Source organism: Bos indicus x Bos taurus, chromosome 1, assembly GCF_003369695.1.
Source record: "Bos indicus x Bos taurus breed Angus x Brahman F1 hybrid chromosome 1, Bos_hybrid_MaternalHap_v2.0, whole genome shotgun sequence".
Taxonomy (NCBI): Eukaryota; Metazoa; Chordata; class Mammalia; order Artiodactyla; family Bovidae; genus Bos; species Bos indicus x Bos taurus.
Genome location: NC_040076.1, coordinates 109,573,423 through 109,593,341, shown reverse-complemented (window position 1 = coordinate 109,593,341; position 19,919 = coordinate 109,573,423). Strand labels below are relative to the sequence as shown.

The window sequence follows — 19,919 nt, the reverse complement described above, 5'->3', positions numbered from 1 at the left end:
TTATTTTAGGTTTATTAGTTTTGCTGTGCTTCTCATTAAAAAGTATGTTTATAAAAGTATAGTTGTAACTCCAGAAGGATTAAAGATGGAATTCCTTGGAATGGATTTGGCTTCTAGAAGCATACAAATTCTTACTGTGTTGGTTTATCTTGAAATCAGAAAGTAACTTTCACATCTTAGACCTGTAAAACTGCACAAAGAAAAAGTGAAAAAATGTTTTCTATGCGTAAAGGGTTGTGAAATAATGAGAGCACACACAAAATGCTGGGATGATGCTCTTGCTTTCACACCTCTACGTCTGCTGAATCTATTCCCTAAATCTCTATTCCCCTAATCCCTCTCCTCTCCCTCTCATCCTTCAGTACTACCAATTCAAGTTACAACAACTAATCCCCAGGGGGAGACAGTCCTAGCCCTGTCTTCCCCCTTCCTTCCCCTCTAACCCTCCTCCGGTTAATCTGACTGTACTGTAAACCTTTGTGGTTTACTATTGTGCAACGTCCCCCACATCTCCTTCACCCTCCTTTCCCCCAGCCCTCCCCCCCAAATCTGGGGAACTCCCGTTAAGGCAGTGCCACTGGCATTACTCATTCATCCCCATTCAGACTTTCCCCAGCATTTATTAAGGGCTCTCAGCTCCTGCCTCTCACTCGCACTCTCCTCCGCTCCTTCTGCACTTTGAGAGCCTCTTGCCTCGTCCCCTCCCGACAGCGGTGGGAAGAACGTCGTCTCTCCAGCAATGCATATCTCTGTGATTCTGTTTTGTGCGCTCTGGTCTGCAGTGTCGGCGGAGAACTCAGATGATTATGAGCTCATGTATGTGAATTTGGACAACGAAATAGACAATGGACTCCATCCCACTGAGGACCGTAAGTTCATTTTTACTGTTTCTCTGCTAACCCTTAACTACATATCTACCTCCTTAGGTCTAAGTATTATACATATATTTTGTTGCCAATGCAATAAACAACAACAACGAAAAAAGAGTTTTGCAAAAGAGAAAAGCATGTCAGGAAAGGAGGTTTCATAAAGTTACTTCTCTCAGATACGTAATGGGTCGGATTGTATGAAATCGCCGGTATTCGCCTGTTTTGAGCTCCATGAACGGCAATTTCATCGAGTTCAACTTATAAACTTGCAAGGTTTTTGCAGGTTTCCTTAAAGGGAAGGGGGTACTGGGGACGGGCTGTCACTTGGCGACCTCGAGGGAGGTCGGCATTTCACAAAGAACACCCGAGGGAGGTTCAGGTCTGTAATGCGTGTATGTTCCCCGCTCTAGCCACGCCGTGCGACTGCAGTCGTGAGACCTCTGAGTGGGACAAGCTCTTCACCATGCTGGAGAACTCGCAGATGCGGGAGGGCATGCTGCTGCAGGCCACCGACGTCATGCTCCGGGGCGAGCTGCAGAAGCTGCAGGCCGAGCTGGGCCGGCTGGAGGGAAGCCTGCAGAAGCTGTGCGGGCCGGAGGCCCCCTCCGAGACCAGGCTGGCCCGGGCGCTGGACGACCTGCTGCAGGCGAGCCGCGATGCTGGCCGCCGGCTGGCGCGCCTGGAAGATGCTGGGGCGCTGCGACCGCAGGAGGAGGCGGGGCGGGCCCTGGGCGCGGTGCTGGAGGAGCTGCGGCGGACGAGGGCCGATCTCCGAGCTGTGCAGGGCTGGGCAGCCAGCCGCTGGCTGCCGGCAGGTAAGGACGCGGGGACTGGTGGGGATCCCTGCGCGGCTTCGTTTTCAAAGCGCGAGTTGCGGGAAACCGAGTAAGCCAACCAAGCCTCTAAGGGGAGGCTTTAGTGTGAGGAAACACACTGGCTCACACCCTTCTGTTTCAGCATGCGGGTCACAGAGCTCAGATACATCATAAAAGGCGGGAAAATTGCTTTCAAAAGTAGTCAGTCTTCAGTTGTGAGGAACCCAGAAGATAGCTGTGTAGGTAACCATCACAGTCTTGAAATAGACCTCAAGGGCCTCCAGACTGACACTTGATCGGACCAGGCATTAGAGAAACTCTATTGGCCAGTTATAAGAGTGACTGCTCTCAATGTCCAGCTTCCCTCCGTTAGGGATTTCCACTTCTTCTAATTTTAGCCTGCCTCTGTCTTTAAGGGAGCTCTGGTTCCCCGCGCTATTTCAGGACCCAGCCTAATTTTAAGGAACGTTTTCCAGTCCCTGGGCTGGCCCCTTCTCCCTACCAGTTCCAAACAAGAGACTCGAGGTTGAATCTGATCTCCCAAGGCCCCCTGCCCTGAGCCCCCAGGGTCTGTGAAATGAGCTCCAGAGTGAGCTCCAAGGGTGTGAAGTTTGGAATAAACCAGCAGCTGAGGGATCCACAGTGGAACAGTCAGATGTAGGAGCTAGTTGGCATCCAGGCAGTACCTCCAGGGATGTGGAGGATCAGGGTGAAACAGAAGAGAGGCAGTTCAAACCAGATGCAACCTGTCAAAGTCCCATGTGATACTAGTGAACTTCCAAACATATGTGGGCCCGAAATAATACATTTTAAAGATGCCTTAAGGAAATATAGAGAAGATTTGGAGCAAATAACACTCCTTTATAAAAAGTCAGAATTTCTAAGAAATGGTGCTATAACAATCATTTGTGGGTTATATTAGAAAACCCATGTTCTAGGTAAGAAAATATAACATACACTTTTCCCTGTTCATAAGCAACTTATGAACAGAAAACAATTACACCTTTTATGTCCAATAAAGCAACTCTTACTATATGGGGTAGGAGGTAGAATCAAGCATATGTGAGAGCATTTTTCATTTAAAATTGCAGATATGATACCAAAATACCAGTCTTTCCTAAATAATTGAGGACTGTTTATCAGTACAGAGCATGTTTTTTAAAGTAGGGCTTTAGAGGGGGGGAAATCATAAAATAAACATACAATAGATCCTTAGTATAAGTGACAGGACAAACTATAATTCTCTGGCAGTTTTAATGGATTAAATTTCTTGTCTTTTGCAAACCATGTAAAATCACTGCACATATCATGTACTGGGAAAACTGAAGAGTTATGCTAACTTTCACCTCCACCTCTGCATACCAGTTAGAGCAGAAGAAGGATGCATTTCTGAATTCAAAAGTGTTAATTCTTATTACATCCATTCATATATTTACCCACATGCTTTGATTTTTCCTCTCTTGGTTTCCTGCCAGCTTGGCTCCTAAGGGATTCCTAATCATTCAGTTGTCAGCCTCTTCAGAACCTGGTTTTAATTTTGTTTGGTCTTTGATAATATAATCAGAAAAAACCTATTAGTTAAAAGCCATTTCATGCGAGAGTTTCTGACATTTTAAAGACATATCAAGGGTCTCAATCACCGACCCCCAAAAGAAGCCACAGAAAAAACTTGCCAACATGCAGTTCTACTCATTGAACTTACATAACCAGTGCAGCCTAGAGGGGAAGCTGGGTCTCTGAGAGGCAATCAAGGAAGGCTTTGGAATGCAATCCTGACTGACGGGGCTGATTTAAACAGGAAATCAGTTAATTAGATTGCAGTAGGCGCTCTCTCTGAACACTGTTTTACTGAAACATTAGACAATATCTAAAATGCCCAAGCATATGGTGATCTTTTGTTCCATGATCTTTGTTGGATTTAAATAACAGCTAGAAAAGTATGCATCTACCAATCTCATTTTCAAAAAGAATCAAGCCTCATTAAAAATTGATTTTAAAAAATCTTTAGAAATTCAAATTATTCAGGGAAAAAGTTAATACCAAAGTATGGCAGGACCAATTTTGTGCTTTAGTGTGATGGTTACTTTTATAGGATTTTCTGAACCTCAATATCTTCTTTGACTATTTCAAAAGGATAAGGTCCATCTGCTTAATTTTTCTGGGTTGGAGCCCACCTTTCAGCCACTTGTAGACGGTTAACTTAGTTTACCACACTTCAAATGGACATTTGGTTCCTGCAAGTCTTATTTACCCCTTAGTCTTCAAATGCTCTGGGAATTTGCTTTTTAAAGCTATCTTATGGTAAATCTTCCTTAAAAGGTTGTTATAAAGTGAATACTTAGCTCTAATTTTTGTTGTTGTTTAGTCGCTAAGTCATGTCCAACTCTTTTGTGACCCCATGGACTGTAGACCACCAGCCTTCTCTGTCCATGAGATTTTCCGGGCAAGAATATATTGGACTGGGTTGCCATTTCCTTTTCCAAGCCCTAACTTAGATTTTTAAAAAATTCTTTCATTGGTCTTTTATATGTATATATTTGAGTTCAGCACAAGGCAGAGCTCACTTATTAAAGCTTTTAGCATATTATTTCCCAGAGACACTTGAAAGGTCTTCACTTCAGCATCTTTAGCTCCCATACAGGCCATGTGACCTGGAGATGGACAGAGGTGGGAGCTCCCACCCCTCAAGTTTGAAAGTCTCCTTCTAAGTGTGTATTAGTGGAAATATGTCCTCCATCTGGCCCCTTGGAAGAATTCACTCTTCCTTAAAGATTTTCTGTTAGGGCTTACATAGTACTTGTAAGCATTTGGACAAAGAATTTTTAAGCATATCTTTGGTCTACAAAGTATTCCCTGGTGGCTCAGAGGGTAAAGTGTTTGCTTGCAATGTGGGAGACCTGGGTTTGATCCCTGGGTCAGGAAGATCTCCTGGAGAAGGAAATGACAACCCACTCCACTACTCTTGCCTGGAAAATTCTGTGGACGGAGGAGCCTGGTAGGCTACAGTCCATGGGATCACAAAGAGTGGACATGACTGACCAACTTTTCTCACTCTTGGTCTACAAAGTTCTTCTCAAATGTTACATACTTGTTGCTTACAGACTTGCAGAATTTAGAAGGAGAAGGGAAGAGCCTTTGACAGATAACTGTTAAGCCTGGAGAGACTGTAGGGCTCATCAAAAGCTATACAGCTTGCTAGTAGTAAAACAAACTGAATTCCAGTTCTTTTAGCCAAATCCAGAGGTTCTTCTACCACTAAGAGGCAGTGCAGTGTGCTGGTTAGGGTTATGGCTCCTGCAGCCAGAATTGTTGTTGTTGTTCAGCTGCTAAGTCATGTCCATCTCTTTCGACCCCATGGACTGCAGCACACTGGACTTCCCTGTCCTTCATTGTCTCCCAGAGTTTGCTCAAACTCATGTCCATTGAGTCAATGATGCCATCCAACCATCTCATCCACTGTCACTCCCTTCACCCTCTGTCCTCAACCTTTCCCAGCATCAGGGTCTTTTCCAGTGAGTCAGGGCTTAGCATCAGGTGGCCAAGTACCCAAGTTCAAACCCAGTTTCACTATTTCTCTGTGTGCCTTCTTTTCCATTTAAATGCTTCCCTTAATGAGACAGCTGGATTTCCTTATTCCTGTTTTCTTTGTACTATAGAGATTACACTTGGGCCCCTCAAGTCATAACATATTGCTGCATGTAGTTTTCAGTTGTAGTCATTAAAAGGCCCATCCTAAAATACCTAACTGCCAGAATCATTTCAAAATGAATTTGTATTTTCTCTCATATTCTTACTTTCTTGCCACTCTAGGTTGTGAAACAGCCATTTTATTCCCCATGCGTTCCAAGAAGATTTTTGCAAGCGTGCATCCGGTGACACCAATGAAACTCGAGACTTTCAGTGCCTGCATTTGGGTCAAAGCCACAGAAGTATTAAACAAAACAGTCCTGTTTTCTTATGGCACAAAGAGGAATCCATATGAGATCCAGCTGTACCTCAGCTATCGGTCCATAATGCTTGTGGTGGGTGGAGAGGAAAACAGACTGGTCGCTGATGCTGTGATTTCCCTAGGAACGTGGACCCATCTGTGCAGCACCTGGGATTCAAAGAAAGGGCACATGGCCTTGTGGGTAAATGGTGACTCGGTGGCCACTGCTGTTGATATGGCCACAGGTCATGTTGTTCCTGAGGGGGGAATCCTGCAGATTGGGCAAGAAAAGAATGGCTGCTGCGTGGGTGGTGGCTTTGATGAAACATTAGCCTTCTCTGGCAGACTCACAGGCTTCAATATCTGGGATGGTGTTCTCAGTAACGAAGAGATAAGAGAGGCCGGAGGAGCAGAGTCCTGTCACATCCGGGGCAATGTGGTTGGGTGGGGAGTCACAGAGATTCAGCCCCACGGAGGAGCACAGTATGTTTATTAAGGGCTGTGAAACTCTACTTGAAGCCAAAGAAATAAACTCGCATCTTAAACATATGCCAGTTGGGAAGGTCTAAAAACCTGAATGCATATTAAGAACACTTGAGATTAATGAAGGAGAGAGTTGAGATCAATCTTTATTTATCTTGGCAAAATACTGAGTAAACAGTTGAAAGGGAGACTGGAGAAGGCTTTTGGGGATATTGTTACTAGATTTTATGCCATGGTGCTTTCAGATTAATGCTATGTCTTTGTCAGATAAACTCTCCAATAATTAAAAAGGACTGTATGAATGAACAGAAGGACAATTGTTTTACTTTTCTTTGGTTAATTTCATTTTGGCCAGAGATGAATTTTACATTGGAAGAATAATAAAATTTGTTGTCCATTGTTCATTGGTATAGGCCTTATTATGAAAAAATGATGATAAAACATATTTATACTACAATGTGACTTAACAAATACAAATGTAGTTTATGTGTTATAATCAAATGTCATTTTTTTGAGGAGATAGTTATATAAGTTATATTGTAAAATGGTTTTGTATTAATTTTATTAAGACTATTTTTGTAAAGCTTTACTGTAAATAAAATATTTTATAAAACTAGTCCATGTCATCTAAGTATATATTTAAAATGTCTGGAAGCAAATCCACACTTCTCATTTTTTTATCTAAAGCAAACACTAGTTTTCAGATGCTAACCTACTATGTGAATAGTAATGGTTAGTATTGTTAGAGGTGCTTCCCCGGTGGCTCAGTGGTAAAGAATATGCCTGCAGTGCAGGAGACTTGGGTTTGATTCCTGGGTTGGAAGATTCCCCTGGGGAAGGAAATGGCAACCCACTCCAATACTCTTGCCTGGGAAATCCCATGGACTGAGGAGCCTGGCGGCCTACAGTTCATGGGGGTCACAAAAGAGTTGGACACAACTTAGTGACTAAACAACAACAATATTGTTAGAAACAAACTATAGAATTGTTTTAAGCATTGGCTTTCTATAAGTCATAAGCAAGAAAGATGATCATAGCTAAGTCAATTCATCTCTCTGGGTTTTAGTTTTCTCAGCTGAGAAATCAAGGAATTGAAGAAATGATCCCTTCCAACTTGATAATGCTGTGAACATACACAACTTTCTGTCCCATGTATACATGGAAAGAAAGTATGAATTATCAAAATTCTCAGATTCACATGATGCCTGCAAGAGATGACTGAGGATTCTTATTGGGGTTGTTATTTAGTCACTAAGTTTGACTGACTCTTTGGTGACCCCAGTGACTGTAGCCCACCAGGCTTCTCTGTCCATGAGATTTCCCAGGCAAGAATACTGGAATAGATTGCTACTTCCTTCTCCAAGGGATCTTCCCCACTCAGGGACTGAACCCGAGTTTCCTGCATTGGCAGGTGGATTCTTTACCACTGAGCCACCTGGGATGCACAGGACTATTATAAGGGAGATCTAAAATGTGGAAAAGAAACAATGACTTCTGCCCTTAACACATATCCCATTCTCTTACTTATGCATAAAGGAGAGGACAGTCAAGGCCCGTCATCCTGTAGATGGGGATGTAACTCCCTACCACACTAATGTTCTCCTCCTGTGGAGGCCATGCAAGGGCTGATAGTGCAACATCTCAAAGCCATTTCTGAACATCAGTAGGAAATGTAGTAGAACCATGGTGATGATGTGTCTGCCTAAAGATAGGGCCTGAACAGCCACAAGTCATCTCCTGTTCATGAGGTTTGGAGAAGAGAACCAATAGTAATTAGCAAACCACATTTTGTAATGAACTAGCCTGGTCCTTGGGCTTCTCTGGGGGCTCAGTGGTAAGGAATCTGCCTGCCAATGCAGAAGACGATCTCCTGCAGAATGGCAACCCACTCCAGTATTCATGCCTGGGAAATCCCGTGGACAGAGCAGTGTGGTGGGCTATATAGTCTATGGGGTTGCAAAAGAGTTGGACATGACTTAGAAACTAAAACAGCCTAGACCTTAGGCTACTTAACTCTGGAATTTCTCAGTAAAAGGAGGGGGTTGAACATGTAGTATCTTTTAGTAGTGAAATTCTATAAATCTAGGAATCTTTGCGGAGAAGGCAATGGCACCCCACTCCAGTACTCTTGCCTGGAAAATCCCATGGACGGAGGAGCCTGGTGGGCTGCAGTCCACGGGGTCGCTAAGAATCGGACACGACTGAGCGACTTCACTTTCACTCTTCACTTTCATGCATTGGAGAAGGAAATGGCAACCCACTCCAGTGTCCTTGCCTGGAGAATCCCAGGGACAGGGGAGCCTGGTGGGCTGCCGTCTCTGGGGTCGCACAGAGTCGGACACGACTGAAGCGACTTAGCAGCAGCAGCAGCAGCAGGAATCTTTGAAGATATTCAAGGTATTTGCATAGCTTCACACTTCTTGTGAGACTCACAAAACCAAGCTGAAATGTCTCAAAGAAAATCATTCCCAAGTTTGTGGTCACAAGTCAGTCTCAGAGCCTTGGAGATTACATATTTCAAGATTTCAGGCACAATGGTCATATGCAAGTCCCTGATTAGCCACTGTCTATATGATTCCAAATGTTAGAGGAGGAAATACTTGACCAAGCCTTCAGCAGAGAGTTAGGCATGCTTGCAATTCCTTTCCACATTGGAAAGAGACCCTAAATGATGCCGGCCAAGAGGTATGCAAACTCATATGCTGTTAAGTTAAATGTAAGGGAACTTTAAAATTTTTAACAGGAATAACATGTTGAAGGCAGAGAAGAAACAAACTGGAAAAAAATAAGCAACCACTGGGTTACAAAAGTAGAAATTTCATCTACACTCAATCTGAGTATTTTAAAGACTTCCAATTGTTCCCTCTATCTATTTTCCCTCTTTTACGTAAGAAACAGAATTCTGATTTTTTAATGGTATGTATGACCACTTGGAGTAAAGTTTTAATTTTCCAATATCAAGTGCAAAACTAGACGTGGTCAAATGACTAAATTCTGGCTGATGGTGAAATACTGAATGTGATTCCCTATCTCTTCCTCTATTAAAGGGAATTGATTGATTAGAATATGGTAGAAATGGCTAGAATTTCAGCAAACATCTTAGATTTAGCACAACAATATAGAATAAGCTTAGGTCTTTAATATTATGATCCTGTCTTGACAGCCCTAGGCTGCCTGTCCCTGTACTTCTGGTACAAAAAAAAAAAAAATACACATATACTTTTATCTTCTTCAGTCCACTATTGGTTGATCACTTAATCTAATCCTGATCCAGTGGAGCAATTTTTCTTTTTAATAAAGAAGACCAAGCACTTTATTCCTTCAAAATACTGATAGACTACCTGTACAAAATACATTTTACAAATTTCAGGAAGCTGGCTAACTTTTTATTTACACTAATAGTATTTAATGAATTTTAGAATACACAGTGTCAAGAAAAGGAGGAAATAAGAAATGCATGAAACTGAGATAAAATATCTAAAAAGAAATATCAGCATGCTGGCTTAGTCTAGCACATTGGCAAAGAGTCACTCACCAGGATGGTTACTGAGGGCATCTTATTATAGCACAATAAAAGAATCATGCACGTCATTCAAAGAAAAATATGTGTATAATTAATACATAATACATTAAAAGAGTCGGACATGACTGAGCGACTGAACTGAACTGAACATTACACTTACAAAATATAAAACATTGTGTGTGTATGCTAGAGTGACCAACTGTCCTGGTTTGCCTAGGAGCAACCCAGTTTTAGTACTGAGAGTCCCAGGAAATCTTTCAGTTCCAGGCAAACTGTCACAGTTTGCCATTCTGCCACTCTAGTACATATATATGTACAGCAGTAGAGCAATATTTTTGCAAAGATAGTAACTTACAGGATAGAGTTGATATATTTTCCTTGTCTGTTGCAATGTGAGTCGGCTTAAAAAATTTTTTTAACTGGAGGATAACTGCTTTACAATGTTGCATTGGTTTCTGCTGTACAACAATAAGAATCAGGTATAAGTGTATATATACCTCTTCCCTCCCATCCCAGCCCCCATCCCGTCCCTCTAGGTCATCACAGAGCAGCAGACTGGGCTCCCTATGTTGTCCAGCAGCCTCCCATTAGCTGTTTATTTTACACACAGTAGTGTATGAACATCAATGCTACTCTAGGTTTGTCCCACCGTCTCCTTTCCCTCTGTTTCCACAAGACAGTCCTCCACATCTGCATCTCTACTCCTGCTCTGCAAATAAGACCATCCATGCCATTCTTTTAGATTTCATATATATATATATATATATATATATATACACACATTAATAGGAGAAGGCAATGGCACCCCACTCCAGTACTCTTGGCTGGAAAATCCCATGGATGGAGGAGACTGGAAGGCTGCAGTCCATGGGGTCGTTGAGGGTTGGACACAACTGAGCGACTTCACTTTCACTTTTCACTTTCATGCACTGGAGAAGGAAATGGCAACCCACTCCAGTGTTCTTGCCTGGAGAATCCCAGGGACGGGGGAGCCTGGTGGGCTGCCGTCTATGGGGTCACACAGAGTCGGACACGACTTAAGTGACTTAGTAGTAGTAGTATATGCATTAATATACTATTTTTGTTTTTCTCTGACTTACTTCACTCTGTATAACATGCTCTAGGTTCATCCACCTCATTTGAACTGACTCAAATTCATTCCTTTTTATGGCTTGGTAACATTTTATACAACATATATTTCATATATTGTATATTGTGGACAATTTGTACCACAACTTCTTTATCCATTCATCTCTCAGTGGACATCTAGGTTGCTTCCAGGTCCTGGTTATTGTAAATAGTGCTGCAATGAGCATTAGGGTACACGTGTCTTTTTGAATTATGGTTTTCTCAGGTATATGCCCAGTAGTGGAATTGCCAGATCATATGATAGTTTTATTCCTAGTTTTTAAAGGAATCTTCATACCGTTCTCCATAGTGACTGTATCAGTTTATATTCCTACCAACAGTACAAGAGGGTTCCCTTTTCTCCATATCCTCTTTAGCATTTACTGTTTGTAGATTTTTTGATGCTGGCCATTCTGACCGGTGTGTGGTGATACCTCATTGTGGTTTCCATTTGCATTTCTCTAATAAGTAGTGATGTTGAGCATCTCTTCATGTGTTTGTTGGCCATCTGTGTATCTTCTCTGAAGCAATGTCTGTTCAGGTCCTCTGCACATTTTTTGACTGGCTTGTTTTCTGATATCAAGTTGCATGAGCTGCTTGTATGTTTTGGAGATTACTCCTTTGTCAGTTGCTTCATTTGAAATTATTTTCTTCCATTCTGAGGGTTGTCTTTTTACCTTGTTTACAGTTTCCTTTGATATGCATGAGTTGGCTTTTAATCAAGTATTAATTCCTTAAAATATATCCAGAACAGTTGACTATTAAGTATACATTACAGAATCTTAGAGCTAGGTATTTATTATACTCAATTAACTTCACCTAAATAAACAGATTATCAAACAAAGAAGAAATTATCATTGATTTTTATTTCATCTCTTGTTAAATTTTATATTAGAAAGCTCTTTGAGAAGCTAACTAAGGCCAAATGTTTCTAGAGCTGTATTGTAGCCACTAAGAAATAGCACTCAAAAAGTTAAAAATCTTGGTCAAAGTAATTGTGTGTGTTCACTTATATATTCCTTGATTCAGTGAACTTGAAAACTCAGATTGATGATCCTTGTATTCTGTTTTATAAATCCAGAGTATAGAAGAAAGCTTCCTGGGCTTGGGGTCAAGAACACAGCATTCAGATCCTAGCATTATCATTCACTAACTAGATGATGTAGGCCTGCCAATTGATCTTTATGAGTCTCAAGTCAGCCAAGAAATTGGGGATAACAGCACTTGCCTAACTTGCTGAAGGGGTATAATAAAAATAAAATAACGAGAGATAATGTATCTAAAAATGTTTTATAAACCATGAAATAATTTTTGAAATGAAATAGTTACCATAAAAATGTTTTTCCAAGTTGTTCCCAGTGGATTTAACAGAAAATAAGTGAACAAAAATACAAACAAACAAATACAAAGATTCCTTTCCATTGTGGGTAAGTTACTCTCAGAGCTTGGCCCATGGATGTTCATAACTGTGTAGGCTTTATTCTACTTTACAGCAACATCTGCTGGTGAAGTCAGGAAGGTGCAAACTCTGACATGCATCAGGTCTAAGACCTGGTTAACAATTCAGAAAACATTCTTTTCTGATTCAAGATGTTTCTCTATTTCTTGATCTACATTTGTACTGATTTTTATAGCATAAAATTTAATATTTCCTTATATGTATTAATGTTCAGGTTGAATATTCTTAATGAGAATTACTTTAGTAGCCTGTTTTCTACAATATTTGATTAATACAGTTTTTTCCTCAACAAGCTGTAATGCAGTGAACTTAAAACCTTTTCCTTGAAAAATAACTGCATCATGAATTTTTAATGGCTAATCATCTCCCCAGAGATTACAGAACTCCACAAATGATTATGAATTTGCCTTTAATTTTTTAATATGGGCCTGGTATATGACAGACAGTGATGACAATAACAATGATAATGATTATGATGATGGGAATAAAAAGAAGAATCTTGGTAGCCACTGATGAACTGCGTGCCAGGCACTGGGCAAAGCATAATGGCTCTATCTATGTAAGGCTCACACCCACCCTATATGGTACATATTATTACTGCTACAGTAAATGGGAGGTCAATTTTCTATCTCCATTTTTCTGAGACAGCTTACCAATCAGTGGTTTGAATCTGGTCTCACATTGAGAAAGAAATAAGGTGAATTTATCATAATTAACTGGACAGTCTTTTCCAAGCTATTGCCAAGAAGTCGGAAAGGAATTTGGACTCTTGCTGAGACAAGAGTATATTTCTTTCCAAAGACTTTCGACTTAAGTTTCAAATCGTTTGAGGTCATCTCTGATTAGTGCCAGAGGACTATGTGAAACACATATGGACAGAGAGCCAAAATTCCTTATTCCGACCTCTGATTCAGAAATGCAGAGGCAAGGACGCCACTGCCCACCTTTAGTTTTGATAGTAGTGGTATGCATTTCCTTACAGACTTCCAAATCAAAATTTGGGAAGGGTTTCCCTCTAGGCTCTCAAATAATCTGTTACAGTTGAGATACCCTTATTTCAGGGGTCACCAATTATATTGTCTGCTTCCTAGGTGAAAGATATGCTAATTCATGCTGCACTAAGCATTTATTGTGCTTTCATATTCCAACACTGGACAGGTTTAACAAAGCATCTTCACATGGCAAAGAACAAGTTTTAAGAATTATTCATGACTTTTGAAAAACAAATCTTCCACTCTGAAAAGGTTCTGATATTATAAAATATTAAATTACCTTATATGATTTAAGCAGAAAACATGTTTTTAATAATCACCCAAGGGATATCCTTATCTTATTATTAATTCAGTGGGGGAAGCATTCAACATTTCCCCATTAAGTATGATTTCAGTTGTAGGTTTTTGTAGATATCCTTTATTAGATTAAGGATATTTCCTTCTATTGCTAGTTTGCTGAGAGGTATTTTTTTTTTTTTAATCATAAACAGACTTGGAATTTTACAAAAGGAGAGTGTGTGTATATGTGTGTGTGTTAAGTCACTTCAGTCATGTCTGACTCTTTGCAACCCTATAGACTGTAGCCCATCAGGTTCCTCTGACCATGGGATTCTCCAGCCAAGAATACTGGAGTGGGTTGTCATGCCCTCCTCCAGGGGATCTTTCCAATCTAGGAATGGAACCCGAGTCCCTTATGTCTCCTGCATTGGCAGGTGGGTTCTTCACCTTAGCACCACCTGGGAAGCCTATATATATATATTTCTTAACTATAACCTTAATTATATATAATAATAATTATATCCATATTATATCCTCTTAATCAGTGTCAGAAAGCTCTCCAAAATGCTTAGGTTGCATTCTCCTGGGATAATTTAACTTTTATAAAGTGAAGATCACAATAGTTCCTCCCTCATAAGCTGTTAGGAGAATTATGTTAAAAGACTAGTACCATGTACAGAACTATGGATGGAAGTTCATGACATTGTACAGGAGGCAGGGATCAAGACCATTCCCAAGAAAAAGAAGTGCAAAAAGGCAAAACAGTTGTCTGAGGAGGGCTTACAAATAGCTGTGAAAAGAAGAGAAGCAAAAAGCAAAGGAGAAAAGGAAAGATATACCCATTTGAATGCAAAGTTCCAAAGAATAGCAAGGAGAGATAAGAAAGCCTTCCTCAGTGATCAATGCAAAGAAATAGAGGAAAACAATTGAATGAGAAAGACTAGAGACCTCTTCAAGAAAATCAGAGATACCAAGGGAACACTTCATGCAAAGATGGGCACAATAAAGGAGAGAAATGGTATGGACCTAACAGAAGTAGAAGATATTAAGAAGAGGTGGCAAGAATACACAGAAGAACTGTACAAAAAAGATCTTCATGACCCAGATAATCACGATGGTGTGATCACTCACCTAGAGCCAGACATCCTGGAATGTGAAGTCAAGTGGGTCTTAGAAAGCACCACTACAAACAAAGCTAGTGGAGGTGATGGAATTCCAGTTGAGCTATTTCAAATTCTAAAAGATGATGCTGTGAAAGTGCTGCACTCAACATGCCAGCAAATTTGGAAAACTCAGCAGTGGCCACAGGACTGGAAAAGGTCAGTTTTCATTCCAATCCCAAAGAAAGGCAATACCAAAGAACGCTCAAATTACCGCACAATTGCACTCATCTCACACACTAGTAATGTTCAAAATTCTCCAAGCCAGGCTTCAACAATATGTAAATCATGAAATTCCAGATGTTCAAGCTGGATTTAGAAAAGGCAGAGAAACCAGAGACCAAATTGCCAACATCCGTTGGATCATGAAAAAGCAAGAGAGTTCCAGAAAAACATCTACTTCTGCTTTATTGACTATTCTACATCCTTTGACTGTATGGATCACAACAAACTTTGGAAAATTCAAGAGATGGGAATACCAGACCACCTGATCTGCCTCCTGTATGCAGGTCAAGAAGCAACAGTTAGAACTGGACATGGAACAATGGACAACAGACTGGTTTCAAATTGGGAAAGGAGTACATCAAGGCTGTATATTGTCACCCTGCTTATTTAACTTATATGCAGAGTACATCATGAGAAATGCTGGACTAGATGAAGCACAAGCTGCAATCAAGATTGCTGGGAAAAATATCAATAACCTCAGATATGCAGATGACATCACTCTTATGGCAGAAAGCAAAGAAGAACTGAAGAGCCTCTTGATGAAAGCAAAAGAGGAGAGTGAAAAAGATGGCTTAAAACTCAACATTCAGAGAACTAAGATCACGGCATCCGGTCCTATCACTCCATGGCAAATAAGTAGGGAAACAGTGGAAACAATGACAGACTTTATTTTTTTTTAATTTCAAAATCACTGCAGATGGTGACTGCAGCCATGAAATTAAAAGATGCTTACTCCTTGGAAGTAATGCTATGACCAATCTAGACAGCATATTAAAAACCAGAGACATTACTTTGCCAACAAAGGTCCATCTAGTCAAGGCTATGGTTTTTCCAGTAGTCATGTATGGATGTGAGAGGAAATAAGGAAATAAGTCCTGAATATTCATTGGAAGGACTGATGCTGAAGCTGAAGCTCCATTTCTTTGGCTACCTGATGCAAAGAACTGACTCATTTGAAAGACCCTGATGTTGGGAAAGATTGAAGGCAGGAGGAGAAGGGGGTGACAGAAGATGAGACAGTTGGATGGCATCACCGACTCAATGGACACGAGTTTGAGTAAACTCCGGGAGTTGGTGATGGACAGGGAGGCCTCATGTGCTGCAGTCCACGGGGTTGCAGAGTCGGACATGACTGAGTGACTGAACTGAACCAAACCGGGTACAGAGCAAGAACTCAACGAATGTTAAGAATTCTTTATGCATTGCTAGAACTGTTTTCCTAAAATTTTTATTTATGATATGTGCATCTATGTTCGTAACTAAGATGAGTCTATATTTTTCTTTCCTATATTGTCTTTTGGTATTTATATCACTGCTAAATCTGCCTTATTTCCTTGTGGCTTGGCTGGTAAATAATCTACTTGCAATACGAGAGACCTGGGTATGATCTCTGGGTTGGGAAAATCCCCTGGAGAAGGGAAAGGCTACCCACTCCAGTATCCTGGCCTGGAGAATTCCACAGACTGTACAGTCCACGGGGTCGAAAAAAGTCGGACCTGACTGAGCGACTTTCACTTTCATGCCTGCCTTATAAAATTAGTTGGAGAATGTACTTCTTTTTCAATTATATGAAAAAGTTTAGATAAGACTGTAATCACTTATTTCAAATTTGTTCTAATTTGCATATAGTACTAAATGTAGTAGCCTTCTTCTTTTTTTTTTTTTTTTTGGTGGGCTGACTTAAAAATGCTGACAGAATTATTTGATACAGGGACATTCAGGTTTTCTATCTCCTTAGCTCTCAAGCACAAATAAAGAAAACATTCTGGTCATGCTTTTAATCCTCTCTCCAAGAAGGACTTTTACAATTTCTTTTTCACTGGGAGAATTCAAAGAACACAAAACAGACAAACAGATCTAAGGAATTTAAATAAAGGAATTCATAGTTATATTTAATGTAAAAGTAAACAGTATAACTTATATACAATCATTAATAATGGGAAATAGCAAAAAACTGGCTTGGAACTAGCCTTCAGGGATAAATATTTAAGCCCATCTGACAGTCTCTTATGATTGATTTGGGCTTCCCTTGTGGCTCAGATGGTAAAGAATCGCCTGCAAAGCAGGAGACCTGGTTCGATCCCTGGGTTGGAAAGATGCCCTTGAGAAGGGAACGCCTACCCACTCCAGTATTCTTGCCTGGAGAATTCCATGGACAGAGGAGCCTGGTGGGCTACCGTCCATGGGGTCACAAAGAGTTCGACACAACTAGGCAACTAACAGTCATGTCCAACTCTTTGAGACCTCATGGACCTCCAGGCTCTTCTGTCCATGGAATTCTCCAGGCAAGAATACTAGCTGCATTGGATGTACCTTTTCAATAGTGTTTTAAAAAGAAGGTAGAATCGTTCTGTTCATAAAATTTACAGACAGCAAGAACTTTGGAAGAATTGCAGATATATTGAAATGAAAGGATCATTATCAGTTAGATCTTGGCATGCCAAAGCAATGAACTGAATCTCTTAAGATGTATAAAGGAATAAAAATAAACATTTATATAAGGCTTGCTGCTGCTAAGTCACTTCAGTAGTGTCTGATGCTTTGTGATACTATGGACTGTAGCCCACCAGGCTCCTCTGTCATGGGATTCTCTAGGCAAGAATATTGGAATGGGTTGCCATGCCCTTCTCCAGGGATCTTCCCAATCCAGGAATATAAGGCTTCAGTTCAGTTTAGTTCAGTCGCTTGCCCAGCATTAATTTACAACACTGTTAGCAACAGTGGACTTGGGGGTTATCTACTCCCCATCCATGTGGTTCTGCTGCAGTTTATTATGAACTCCTGCTCTGAGGGTGGCTCACGACCCAAGTCCAGCCAGTTGAAGTATGATATGCCCCTGCAACAAAGATGGATTGGTTCAGAAATGGGCATGTGGCCCATGTCAGGTCAAACAGAGATATGGAATTTTTTTCTTAACTGGTATTCATGATAATGTGAGTGGAAGACAGAGAGGTCCATTACATGAAACATGAAAGTGAAAGCAATCCACAGGAAGCAGAACTGAGTAATGACTTTGGGGATCACATTTGAGTCCTGAATCAAGCCATATGGGAAGTCTGATATACTAATGCATTTTTTTTAGTCATGCGTGCCAATAAGGGACTCCTCCTCCTCCTTCTCTTCCTCTTTTTCATCATCAAACTATTTATACTTGGGCTTCTGTTACTTAAAATATAACTAATTGGTAAGTGGGATAATAATAGGACTTTGGTTAAAGAATTCTTGTGGGAATTAAATGACTTAATTGGTATAAAATGCTTAGTTCAGCATTTGGCATAAAGGGAGCATGAAATAAATTCTAGCCACTGTAGTTATTACTGCTATTACAATTATTATTGTTATCACTGAATGGATGACAATTGGTAGGAATTCAGGCACTTCCTGGGTAACTGAATTTTATAATTCCAGTCTTATAAAAACTCAGATCAAATCAAACAACTAACACTTTAGCATTTTCTGCATAAGTATAAAAATGGGAGAATAAGGATTAGGATAATATAAATCAAGGAGGAAGATCTAAAGGGGAGAAAACTAAGAAATGTCAATGTTTAGCAGGGTATACATACACAGATTTGCAAAGCAGGAAACTTACTATTCAAAGACACCAAGATCCCTTCTGTTTCGCAACTCAAAGTCTGATAGGTTTGTGTGAGTGACTGCAGTATCTTGCAGACACATCAGTCCTAAAAAACTAACCCTGAAATATTCAGTCCCAACCTTTCATAGGTTAAATTATCATTTATTTTATGATGGTTTGCATAGTGCCGGATCAAATCAACTAAATCATTTGTTTATTTCAAATACTTGCAGTGAACTCAGAAAGTGTATTTTGTGTTTCAAAAGATTTCTTTGTCATTGAAAGTGCATTTCAAAAAAATTAAAAAAACAAATACATGAGCTAAGTTCTTGGCTGCTACAGAGAGACAATTTAATGTTTTTCCGTCATAAATCAGTTACTTGCAAGTCTAACTACCATGATTTTAAAATGTGTGGCATGTATAAGTGTTTGTAATTCCTATAAAATCTGTACCAAATATGTAGCCAAGGTGATAAAAAAAGCATAATTGCCTTCCTGGACTTCTAGCAAATTTAAGATCATGTATAAAGAGAAATTAGCAATTCATTCTTGTAGCTGAAGAAAATGAGACGTGAATAATATGTACTAGTGATATCAATAAGTCTTCAGAAGGGAGTACAGGTAGAGTGATAAATTTCCACTGTCACGGCTGGGGTTTAGGCAGACGCATCTGGCAGACCACTAGGCTGGCTGGTCAGATGCCTGGGGCTAGGGGTGGATACTAAGAATTCTTCTTGGGAATGTCTGGTACATTAGTCCATGGTGGGCCATAGGTATTTTGAGAACTGGAGGATTAATGTGTTACTAGCCTGACTGTACAAAAAAGATCTTTGTGACCCAGATAAGCACAAGGCTGTGATCACTCACCTAGAGCCAGACATCCTGGAATGTGAAGTCAAGTGGGCCTTAGAAAGCATCACTACGAACAAAGCTAGTGGAGGTGATGGAATTCCAGTTGAGCTATTTCAAATCCTGAAAGATGATGCTGTGAAAGTGCTGCACTCAATATGCCAGCAAATTTTAAAAACTCAGCAGTGGCCACAGGACTGGAAAAGGTCAGTTTTCATTCCAATCCCAAAGAAAGGCAATGCCAGAGAATGCTCAAACCACCACACAATTGCACTCATCTCACACATTAGTAAAGTAATGATCAAAATTCTCCAAGCCAGGCTTCAGCAATACATGAACCATGAACTTCCTGATGTTCAAGCTGGTTGTAGAAAAGGCAGAGGAACCAGAGATCAAATTGCTAACATCTGCTGGATCATGGAAAAAGCAAGAGAGTTCCAGAAAAACATCTATTTCTGCTTTATTGACTATGCCAAAGCCTTTGACTGTGTGGATCACAATAAACTGTGGAAAATTCTGAAAGAAATGGGAATACCAGACCACCTGACCTGCCTCTTGAGAAACCTATATGCAGGTCAGGAAGCAACAGTTAGAACTGGGCATGGAACAACAGACTGGTTCCAAATAGGAAA

At 40.4% G+C, this 19,919-nt stretch overlaps 2 protein-coding genes across 5 annotated transcripts in view; one reads left to right on the top strand and one right to left on the bottom strand.

Annotated features, from left to right (window-relative positions):
- The window catches only part of VEPH1 (ventricular zone expressed PH domain containing 1), a 277,465-nt gene that overhangs the window by 179,107 nt on the left and 78,439 nt on the right, over positions 1-19,919 (bottom strand). The window lies entirely within an intron of this gene.
- Positions 504-6,711, top strand: PTX3 (pentraxin 3). Its single transcript, XM_027542773.1, has 3 exons — positions 504-869; positions 1,280-1,684; positions 5,495-6,711. Exons 1-3 carry the CDS (start codon positions 740-742, stop codon positions 6,106-6,108), a joined length of 1,149 nt encoding a protein of 382 aa, XP_027398574.1. The 5' UTR covers positions 504-739; the 3' UTR covers positions 6,109-6,711.